Source organism: Pectinophora gossypiella, chromosome 20 (assembly GCF_024362695.1).
Source record: "Pectinophora gossypiella chromosome 20, ilPecGoss1.1, whole genome shotgun sequence".
Classification (NCBI taxonomy): domain Eukaryota; kingdom Metazoa; phylum Arthropoda; class Insecta; order Lepidoptera; family Gelechiidae; genus Pectinophora; species Pectinophora gossypiella.
In genome coordinates, this window is record NC_065423.1 from 8,300,511 (window position 1) to 8,312,904 (window position 12,394).

A 12,394-nucleotide genomic window follows, 5' to 3' on the forward strand; every position below is an offset into this window, starting at 1 on the left:
CTTCGCACGCCATATGTTAAACAAGTATAATAGGTACATAGTAAAGCGTGCGACGGCGTAAGGCGTGCGGAGCGTATAACTCGGAATGTTTGTGTCTACTTATAGGCACCATCCAACAGAGAAGAAAGTAGCTATTTTTTTAATTATAACCACGTTAAAATAATTAAAACCCTTCTATGTTTGAATGGGAGAGAATAAAAAAACATAGAACGCGTTTAACTGCTCATCATAAAATATTTAATCGCATTTATGTTACGACGTCGCATTGGGTATACCCGCATAGATATTGTTATTGTTGTAAATCATCCCGGGCAAGTCGCAAAAACCGACAGTAGAATAATAATTCTTTTTATCTAACATTATGGACCATTATTATGGACGATGTGCTGATCAGTTACCACCTCATATCCACCCAATCTATCTTAATACTTCCTATCAAACGTGACTTCAAGTTGTTTTCTTATTACTTATGGCTCTGTTCATCCAGATACCATCTTCTTCTTCTACCGTGTGGGTTGTGAGGTAGAGTACCAACCTCATCAACCCTGGTGTCTGGGTTACTATTGAGCCGCCAAAGGCCCTGACATGGCCCATGTAACGACTACTTACTTACATCAGTAAGTGGACAAAGGTTGCCTGGAAGAAATTGCTGCATGAGCAATAAGGCCGCCTGTTGTGCTTTTCTGTATATGCTGTCCTTATCTCTGTATTTTGTGTCCATTGTGCTCAATAAAGTATATTATTATTATTAACCGAGACCAACGTTTTAGCATGCCTTCCGAAGCACGGATTTCGGACAAACAGGTGATCAGCCTGTAATGTCCTAAACAAACTAGGGACCACAAAGTAATTTTTGTGATATGTCCCCACAGAGAATCGAACCCGTGATCGGGATCGTGAATCCCAACCACTGGACCACGGAGGTCGTTCAATAAGTAATTATGTTAGTAATGTATCGTTAGTAACAAATGACTCAAATATATTTTAAACTTATTCCAAAAGCCTTGCCTTTTAGACATGTTTTCATTGAATATACTTTGAAATAGCTTTTTTTTTTTTAAATTAATAATGCAAACCTCATGTTTACGCATAACATACCTAACTGTAACGTCAGATTAAAATACAATGCAGTTAAGGGTCAATGAAGAATGTTTATAGCACATCAACTATGGGCGATACTGTTGAATAATTCTAAATGTCATTATATTGCAGCCTTATGTTTCCTGGATAAAAATAATTAGGGAGGTGGGAGGTATAAAACGCACACTACACCATCACCTATAAATATAAAATTAATACCCAAAAAAACCATTAAAAGAAAACAAAAAGAAATAACAAAAAAGCAAAGTAAAGTTCTATGAGGTGTGGGTACTTAGTTCATCTTGCGATGGATGTACGCTCACGAGCATTAATGTGATACACTTTGGTACCGTGTCACATTAACTTTTTTGACAAATTGAACTGTAAGTCTCGCTAAATTTCAAATATGTTAGTGCGACAGAGTCCTAAAGTAGGTACATTATATTGCTCATGACTGTACCTCTAACTAGGTACGCCAAATGGGATATAGAGCTTCTTCTATCGTGTGGATTGTGAGGTGGATTACCAACCCCATCAACCCTGCCATCAGGGTTATAACCGAGTCGCCAAAGGCCCCTAACATAACTCATGTAACGACTACATACTTACATCTGTAAGTAATAACCGGGACCAACGGCTTAACGTGCCTTCCGAAGCACGGATCATCTTACTTTTTGGACAATCAGGTGATTAGCCTGTAATGTCCTATCCAAACTACGGATCACAAAGTGATTTTTGTGATTTGAGCCCACCGGTATTCGAACCCGGGACCTTCGGATCGTGAGCACAACGCTCAACCAATGGACCAAGTAAGCTTATGTTATGTTAACTTTTTCATGCATTATTTTTGTTAATCCTCAGATGGCGCCAACAACAGTGGCTGAGGACCGACTGACGTCAGGACACCGGCTGTCGCACCCACCGCCCGGAGACGAGGTTCTGATCTCCGGTATCTCAGGGTACTTCCCGGACTCAGACTCCGTCATCGATCTCAGGGAGAACTTGTTCAATAAGGTAATTTAATATACTATGTTTCACTTTTACTTAGATCATCTCCCTAGCATTATCCCGTTTTTCACAGGGTCCGCTTACCTAACCTGAAGATTTAATTTTGACAGGACCGGTTTTTACAGAAGTTTCTTAAAGACTGAACCGCCGCATTACAAAACGGCCCTGTTTTTTAAAACAGCTAGCTGTAATGTAATACAGCGGATTATACAATCCGACTGCGACATATAATACACTATACACCTACGCCTACCACGTCACGAGTTGAAAATAGGCAGTCGCGTCTATAAATCGGACCTGTCAAAACTTCAGGTTAGGTAAACGGACTCTGTGAAAAGTAGAGACATGAAGTTAATGTTTAATAACTCTGGTATTAGAATTCCCTCATTCAGCGCTTATCGCTATCGAATTCTTTCTTTTTCCCAACTGAGCACCGTCAGGCCTGTTGTCTTAAATTTTGTCCCGGGTCCTCAGCGCTCCCCATTTGTCCAAGTAGTTAATGCCATCTGCGGCAAATCTAAAATAACACATGAAAACAAGGAGATTTTTTCTCTAAAAGCAATCACCAACTTGTCTACCATTTCAGGTGGACCTGATCTCCGGCGACGGTCGACGATGGAAGCTCGCCCACCCTGAGATTCCACAGCGTACTGGCAAGATCAACAATGTCAACAAATTCGATGCATCCTTCTTCGGGGTCCATTACAAACAAGCTCACACTATGGACCCCATGTGCAGGATCCTGCTTGAAAAGGCTTATGAAGCTGTTATTGATGCTGGTAAGTCCTCACAATTCCCTCATTTTTTGCTGAGATAACCTACTAACCAGCAGCAACTGAGGGCAGCAGTAACTGTCAGTACTATTCAGAGGCGGAGGACAGGAGTCCTAGTATGGCTTTGTAATAGACTACTCTGGGCGCCATCCCACTTGCGTCAGACAGAGTACTGCGGGGCGGAAGGCAAGAGGGAAACCAATGCCCTATTTTTCCCTAAAAAGCAGCTTGGAGAATGCTACACCGACAAGAGCGTGGCTCTTAAATTGATGATGATGATGAACCTACTAACCTGATAACCTACTTTAAGTGCTACTAACACGAATGGAACTCTTTGTTTTCCAAAATAAAGAAATAACTTATTATTATAAGGACCTGACCAGAGCCGTGGTAGCCTAGTTGGTAGAACGCTAGCCTCTCATTTTTAGGTCGCAGGTTTGAATCCCAGCACAGGCCTAAACCAATGTAGGTCGAATTTGTTGATTCATGTTAGGATCATAAATGATTATCACGTGCTTAGCGGTGAAGGAAAACTTCGTGAGGAAACCCGCATTCCCGAGAAATACGTTTTCGGATGTATGTGACCTTACCTGTATTGGGCTGGGTTTCCCTTCGCGGGTTGGAAGGTCAGGCAGGCAGTAGCTTCTGTAAAAATTTATACCCAAAAACAAAGATAAAAGATACATAATTATGTTTATCCATGAAATTAGCAGGTTAAACATAGAAAAATATGTACGGTCACGAGTACTAATATACACTTTGAAACCATGTCACATTAACTTTTTTTAACAAATTAAACCGAAAGCTCATTAAATGTCAAATATGATAGTGCGACAGGGTTCTAAATTAGGTACATGATATTGCTCATGACTGTACAGCGCCATCTAAGATAATGTTTTTTAAGAACGCAGCCTGTAAAATCCCACATTGTACTGAACTCCCGAACTAAGTCCCCTTCTAAATGTTCTCCATTAGTTTGACGGAAGAAATCATTATCAGACTTTCCGGGATAATAAGCTAGGATGAAAATTACAATAATCCAGCAATCCGAATAAGATCCTTTTCAATTTATAAAAGAAGCCAGCATCAGGGAAAAGTAAATACCTGAAAACATCCTTCCTCGAAACGGTTTCAGCGTAATCCAACCAGAAAATAGGATCCGCTGAGATTTATGCTATTGTAATAAGTGCCATATGTATTGCTTTACTTGAAGAGTCTGCCATCGTATAAGAAGACCAGGTACTTATGTTCAATCCTATGACAAGCCTCTATTGCTAGCCCTTGATGACGTAAGTAATACCATTAAATTGGTATCTCCAACATTACATGGACGTAAATTTTATTACCTGTTGAAAATTAATTGAATTACTAATATATTTCATCATATTAATATGAATATAATAGGAATATAAATATTTAATAGACTAATATATTTCATCATCATCAGCCCATTAACGTCCCCACTGCTGGGGCACAGGCCTTCCCTATGGATGGATAGGGAGATCGGGCCTTAAACCATCACGCGGGCCCAGTGAGGATTGATGGTTATTAACGACTGCCAATGCAGCCGGGATCAACGGCTTAACGTGCCTTCCGAAGCACGGAGGAGTTCGAGATGTTTTTTTTTTTGTGGTCACCCATCCTATGACCGGCCTTTGCGAAAGATGCTTAACTTCAACAATCGCAGTCCGAGCGCGTTAACCGCTGCGCCACCGAGCTCCTCACTAATATATTTAATTACTATTATTTCACACATACTTATATAAAAATAAATATAAGTAAGTCTTCGTTTTGAAGCATAAGGTCAAAAGAGCGAAATGTCAAGTGGTAGCAAATTGTCAAAAGAGCAGAATGTCAAAAGCGCATATTGTCAAAAGCGCACAATGTCAAAGGCGCAGAATGACAAAAGCGCATAATGTCAAAAATTCTACTTAAACGGATTAACTGCTTAGATATCGATTTCAACTTTTTTTGGTCAGTCTGACTGAGTCATGGCGGGGGAAAAAAAAAAACATGCATATTTTTTGGAATAATATTTATTTTTGTAATCAAAAATAATTATTTTTAAAAATCAACAATAAGTATAATCATCATCAACAACATCACTACTAACGACAATAATACAATTACTGTAATTTTTCAATAACAAAACAAGTCATATTTTTATATCTACTAATTTTTAATTACCATTAAAGTTTCAATAATCAGCAATTGTCATCTATATTTATTGTCGTGATCTATACATACATACGATTGTTTTATTTTTTCAAACGAAGCTGTAGGAAAATAACTTTTTTAAGAAATTGAGGAACTGTAATTGAGTTACGGTTTAATTGTTTTAAATAGCATCGGTATGTTCTATCAAATGTGATATCATATTGATTTCTTTTATTTTTTTTAATCGATTTAAAAAGCAAATTTTCAATACGTGTATCCCAATATTTTGCCTCTCGTCGTAATTTATGAATGAACAAATACAGGTTTGGCTTTTTTGGAATTCTTTTATTAAGACCGTAGACAGAGAAACTAATAGACTAAATCACCGTGTAACCGGCTATGAGACAGGTATAGTTTTTATACGTATTGCCACAAATAAAAACTACCCATAACCAGGGTAAACTTTACTATGTGGAAAATATGACTCATTGAAAGGATATTGCCACATGGTTGGTAAACTGTAATAAGCCACGTAAAAAAAAGTCTGTATACTTTAAAAAAGAATACGCGCCCCGTTACAAGTCGTGCGGCCGCTGCGACTTGCCATTAAAATCCGCGGGACTTCTTTCGTGGCGCGGACCATCATCAACAGCCGTATGACGCCCACTGCTGGGCATAGGCCTCCCCCAAGGATCTCCACGACCATACATTTAACCAAACGCAACTGTTCCTATATGAGGGACTTTAGTCACAGCCAATAGCGAGTTTCGACAGTGGTTCAACGTATTACACCAAGTGGCCAACGTAGTCGCTGTAGTCGTCTGCGAGTGGCGACCAAATGAATTAGAAATTCAGTGAATTAAGTCAGTGCGACCAAAGTCGTAAACTTCGCTTGCATGGATAATTAGCTAATTAGCAGTGTTAAGTTGAACACCATATTATTATACAGTCCGATTTTTAACCCAGTTAAATATGGGGTAAGCAGTCTGTAAAGCTAAAAAAAGTAAAGGGTAAGAGGACGGTAGAACAGAACAATAAAACTGCACATTAATACAAAGAAACTTTGTTTAAATGACTATAAAAAAAAAACAAAAATAATAAACTGAAAATATTCATTGATTACGTAACAGGGTCAATTTGTTGTACATATTTCGCACTTTTACATCAGGCTCTGATAAGTTTTTGGCGTAATGATGAAACCGAACTTTTAAATAATTCATAATTATGGCTTTCATCAAAAGCATTTCATGGCTTTCTAAAGGAGAATGGTCAAACCGGTTGCCGTGAAATTTAAAAAACTCTTTAATTGGGCTTAGTTGTATACATTCCCTGATTAAAAGCATTAAAATATTTTTTTGTTGACAGTATTTTTAAACTTAACCGTATGACATTTTGTCTAAAAATTCTTTCAGAAATTTCACATAAATTTATTACATCAGCAGAAGGATATCGCAAACCGCCTTTGTCTTTTTTGGAAATTAATAACAAGTTTAAATTTGACATCTCCACTATGCTACTTAAGCAATCGTGACACTTTACTATTTTGGACACTTTGGTAACAACAAAGCCCGCAATATATACCACTACATGTTTTGTATATTCTGTTAAACGGGATGGATCTGGCAGATAGTCATGGTCTACTGAAAAATCAAGTTCCTCGGATTCGAAAGCTTCTTCTATTAACGCATCATCTCTTAAAAATGAAAGAGAAGAGTTGATCTGTTTTTCAAAATTTAAAGTTTAGCCGCAGTTCAGCAATAACGTCAGACAGTTCAGCATTTTTTTTTTACTAAACGCCGGTTCGCTTGTCTTGCAGCACGTAGTTTTTTCAATCGAGTTTCTGACAAAACCCTTTTTCTTTCAAGCATAAGCTTTAACTTTTTCTTCCGAGGTGTATCTGTGTAATCATGATCTTTTGGCTGAAATAATAAAAAAAAAAACATTCATTGACAATTTCGAGCCGTAAAAATTGAGAGAAAAGTGTTAACAGATTCTTAATTCAATCATCAACACACAAATAACAAAAATGGAAAATAGTATCGATCAGAGGAATAAAAGTGGCCTCCCATTTTTAATCAAAAGTGGCTGCAAATATATTCTCGATTATTTGTAGTTCTGCCCACCGCTTCGGGGAATACGGGCGTGGGTTTATGTATGTATGTTGTTTCAAATACCAGTAGCTTACCTCGCTTAGTTGGATTTTCCTGCTTCTAAATATAGTTGGCAGGGATGCCGGCAACTTCACTATGTTGCATTGAGGATGGTGAACAACTTGGTACAGAAATATTTTCCAACTGTAAATAAAAATAAACTTTATAAAATATCAGGATTGATTGAAAGGTAAATTGACTTCTTCTTGGTCATAATATATCCAAGAGGAACATATAATAACTTACATGACAGAACTTGGTTGGGACTTGTTCTATCTCCATGTTTAATAAAGAAGTTGTCATCAAAATGCTTAGAGCATATTACAGAACTTTTAGGCGGTTCCCAGTTTGTTCTTCCACATGCTTTAACCCAATCAGTGCGTTCACGTTCTTGAGTCTTGAAGTGGAAACCTTTAATGACAACAACATATAAATAATAATAGACAGTAAGTAATTGGTTCCGCTTGATATGACTTTTTTGTGAAAATTTAGGGTAAAAATAACTGTTCGGTAGGCAACACTAAAATTTCGTGGTGATTTTGTAATTACAGAAAAAAACACGAAAAATCACCTGCTATTACACTGGAATCTCTTTCTAACACCAAATTGAAGATTTTACGAGAATAAAACACAGAAATAAAGAGTTTTAAGGTATAATTTAATGGAAATTGTACCTGTGATAGGATGTACCCGGACTGCTTCGATATGTTCTGTTTTCACACGCTAAAACACTACATACTGGCATTGTTATTATTACGCTATTGATTTTGTCCAAAAAAAATGTACTTGGAAGCTAAGAAACACTAATAAGTATTTATTTAGAGTAAAAACGCAGAATCAGTTAAATGTTTGCACACAGACTGTCATTTTGACGTTTTGTGGTCAGGTAAAAAACAGGTTACAGCGACAAGGACAAAAAATAGATAATGCTATCCCCTTTTTTCTTACGGTTTCTGGGTTGGCTTATCTCTTTCTAGTGCGAATGAAACAAAAAACATTATTTAGTCTATTAGTTTCTCTGTCTACGATTAAGACGGTGGTGCCAACCCTCAAGGGCGTTGGTTGTTCTATGCCGCTGTTCAGCAACGCTTAATGTATTTGCTGATTGTTTAGGGTACCAGGTGTTTTCAAAATAAACGCGAAACCGTCTCATTTCTAGTGAATCTGGTGTAGTATTTAATATATGTTGCCACGTCTCATGAATCCGATTTGCAGGTAAAACAAAAGAAGGTAGAAATGCTACAAGAATGTGCGCAATAGTTCCTCTCGTACCTGCAAATAGGATTCATGAGACGTGGCAACATATATTAAATACTACACCAGATTCACTAGAAATGAGACGGTTTCGCGTTTATTTTGAAAACACCTGGTACCCTAAACAATCAGCAAATACATTAAGCGTTGCTGAACAGCGGCATAGAACAACCAACGCCCTTGAGGGTTGGCACCACCGTCTTAATAAAAGAATTCCAAAAAAGCCAAACCTGTATTTGTTCATTCATAAATTACGACGAGAGGCAAAATATTGGGATACACGTATTGAAAATTTGCTTTTTAAATCGATTAAAAAAAATAAAAGAAATCAATATGATATCACATTTGATAGAACATACCGATGCTATTTAAAACAATTAAACCGTAACTCAATTACAGTTCCTCAATTTCTTAAAAAAGTTATTTTCCTACAGCTTCGTTTGAAAAAATAAAACAATCGTATGTATGTATAGATCACGACAATAAATATAGATGACAATTGCTGATTATTGAAACTTTAATGGTAATTAAAAATTAGTAGATATAAAAATATGACTTGTTTTGTTATTGAAAAATTACAGTAATTGTATTATTGTCGTTAGTAGTGATGTTGTTGATGATGATTATACTTATTGTTGATTTTTAAAAATAATTATTTTTGATTACAAAAATAAATATTATTCCAAAAAATATGCATGTTTTTTTTTTTCCCCCGCCATGACTCAGTCAGACTGACCAAAAAAAGTTGAAATCGATATCTAAGCAGTTAATCCGTTTAAGTAGAATTTTTGACATTATGCGCTTTTGTCATTCTGCGCCTTTGACATTGTGCGCTTTTGACAATATGCGCTTTTGACATTCTGCTCTTTTGACAATTTGCTACCACTTGACATTTCGCTCTTTTGACCTTATGCTTCAAAACGTCTTTTACTAAAAGTTCAGAATTTCCTTGCAAAGTAAATATACATTGGACGTGGGTATATTTTTTTACGAAATGGCTACGTACGGTGGGATGACGTCAGCTGGGCTAACCTTGAAATGCTAGCTGTCACTTTTGAGCATACCTGGTCTTCTTATACCATGGATTCTGCTACTTACATAGATACGCAACGTCCGGGTTGCTAGACATAGCGTAATACTTATTTACTTTACTGTCATAGATTACACTAGCTTTTGCCCGCGACTTCATCCGCGTGGAAGGATTTTCCCACTAATTCCCGTTTTCGTGGGAATTTCGGGAATTCCTTTCATAGTGCACCTCTACGGTATCTAAGCTACGTCCCTTCCAAATTTCAAGTGCCTAGGTTTAGCCGTTTAGGCTGTGCGTTGACATATCAGTCAGTCAGTTTCTCCTTTTATATATTTAGATAACATAAGTATTAAGTTGATTCCGTGCTTCGTTCATGCGATGCGTTGATCGTGTAAGACCGTAAAAACACCTCCAACAGCCCGCAGTGGAGCAGCGTGGTGGAGTATACTTCATACCCCCTCCGTATATAGGCTATTAATGTTATCTTTATGTTATGTGTTAATACATAACATAATATAAACAGCCTATATACACCCGACTGCTGGACACAGGCGTCGCCTCAATCAACCGGAGGGGGTATGGAGCATACTCCACCACGCTGCTCCACTGCGGGTTGGTGAACTTCCAAATATGATGATCTGACCCGAGGCAAGCATGCGACTGGGCAAGCTAAGGCCTGTTGTCATAAAATTTTGTAACGGGTGACAGCCCTAGGAGCTCTTCATCTGTCCGGACAAGTAGTTAAAGCCATATCCGGCAAATCTACATTAAGTCACGTGAAAATAAGATAGGAGGCCCTATCTGACTAGGGCACCACAAAAAGAACTACGGGCCTAGCACCGTAAGCACGCGACTCTTTCTCGCCGGGACAGAGATCGTCTGTCTCTTTCTGTGCAGTACTGTGAGAGAGTGACGGGTGACGTATGTCGAAGCAAGAAAGAGTCGCGCGTTTACGGTGCTAAGCCCGCAGTAATTAATATAATAATATTTGTTGCATTGTCTGTGGGTGCACTCCCATAGTGCATAGAAGGATAATCGCCGGTTGGTGTCACACTACATTTAGATTAAATTGTCTTAAGGGGCCTCTACGTGGCTTCGGCCCCACACATGCCTTCCAAAAGTCCGGGATTCCATAAGCCCGAGATTTGGAAATTACATACTTACAATTAATAATATATAAATTAATATTTATAGTTAATATAAACCAATTACCTGTATTTTGGCATTCGTTGAAAAACCACAAAATTGAAAATATAATTATGACAACACATAACAATATTCATTTCTGACAAGTTATGAATTTATCACCTACTGAACCATAATTACTTACTTGAAATCCAATTAACTGTGGAAATCAATCGAAAATTAATTTGAAATATAATTTAAAAACCAACGTTGAAATGAGTTTACACGTAACGAACTGAAATAAGGTACGTTTTAAAATCGTATTCCTGGAAACGAACTCAACCAAGAAATCAAAAGGTAAGTACTTATATTAACACTAGTAGCTATTAGGTACTTATATATAAATGCGAAAGTAACCTGTCTATCTGTTACCGCTGAACTCATTTAGATGAAATGACAATCAATGGTCAAAATGTATGGACGAAAAATCCAAAATCGATTTCCAATGACGATTATTAATTCTAACGTCGTGTCTTATAGGGAAGTCAAGGAATTGGCCTTTGATAGACTGGAATGGAAAATGCTACACCGACAAGAGCGTGGCTCTTAAATTGATGATGAGGTATAATGAGTTATTAATATTATATCACAGTGACTTTCCCTAAACACACGATAGATGGCGTTGTTCACTTTTAACGTGATAATTACCTATTTTCTCATTGCTGGGGTACATAATTATTAACATTTTTGCTATGTAATGGCAGAAGCAAATTATATAAAACTAATTAAGTAATGTAAGACGGACATCGAAGATACCTAGCATCGACACAAACCATGGTTTAACGGTGCTAGTTAGCATAATCACTGTTTGTACTTAATTTTTGAAATAAATAAATAAAATAAATAAATAAATTGTTGCGTGATATTTGGATCACATTATGTAAGTATCTATAGAGTGATGTTGCTACCTATATTGCTTCTCTTTACTGTGATCAGAAAAATAATGTGTGGAAGTTGCAATTGTATCTTGATTTCACAAAAAACAAAGATGTCTGTTATCCATGAAATTAGATGTTTCAACGAAGAAAAAACTTAACAACGCCATCTATCGTGGTTTCAGGAAACACCGATTGGAAAGTCCCTTATTGAATAAGGTTCTGGTGGGTTAAAAAGGCCACATCAAAGCAATTCGCCTAAAATAGCAATATTGCTTTCTTGGGTGAATTGCTTTGAACCCCCCAGAAGTCGTAATATAATTACTAAAATGTGTGAACCCTGTACCCAAATATTAGTGGATAACGACATTACTTACTTACTATTGCCTAGTAGGAAAAAACATACTTCTAAAGATTTATCCCGGAAATCGTCCCCTAAGGGGATGAAGAGGGGATAGAAAAAAACGCGCACGCGTAACCGAAGTTGACGTGGACATAGCAATGATTATACAAGCTACAACCGTCGCATAGAATTTACTGAAACTACACATTTGAAAGTATAATGTAATTCTTTCATTCATTTTATCAAGTCATTCTTTGCTACGAAAAGTATCCAGTAATGACGCCAATACATCTGACCGACAGGATTTAAATCAAACGAAACGAAACAAAGCGAAACCTACATATATAAACTCACGCTGGTAAACCCTAATGGAGTGAGCAGAGTCAAAAGTCTTAGGATAGAAGTGATGTATTATATTATAGTGCCAGCATGCAATGCCTCGCTTTTCTATGTTTTTATTCGCACCAACCCAGTATAAAGAAGCAAGGTTGTTGAACTAATAAGATTTATTTAATGGGTTTTTAAAGACATAGAAATAG

General features: G+C 37.2%; 1 protein-coding gene and 1 long non-coding RNA gene across 2 annotated transcripts in view; one reads left to right on the forward strand and one right to left on the reverse strand.

The window, feature by feature from the left end:
* LOC126376082 (fatty acid synthase-like) overlaps positions 1 to 12,394 on the forward strand; it is a 53,790-nt gene that overhangs the window by 5,293 nt on the left and 36,103 nt on the right. The window contains exons 2-3 of the mRNA XM_050023253.1: positions 1,942 to 2,094; positions 2,675 to 2,867. Of these exons, the coding sequence (XP_049879210.1) occupies positions 1,942 to 2,094; positions 2,675 to 2,867 (346 nt within the window). The remainder of the gene's footprint in view (positions 1 to 1,941; positions 2,095 to 2,674; positions 2,868 to 12,394) is intronic.
* LOC126376091 (uncharacterized) lies at positions 6,912 to 8,067 on the reverse strand. Its single transcript, XR_007567683.1, has 4 exons — positions 7,843 to 8,067; positions 7,415 to 7,579; positions 7,204 to 7,312; positions 6,912 to 6,937 (listed from the first exon to the last, which is right to left on the reverse strand). It is a non-coding gene; the product is annotated as an uncharacterized LOC126376091 (long non-coding RNA).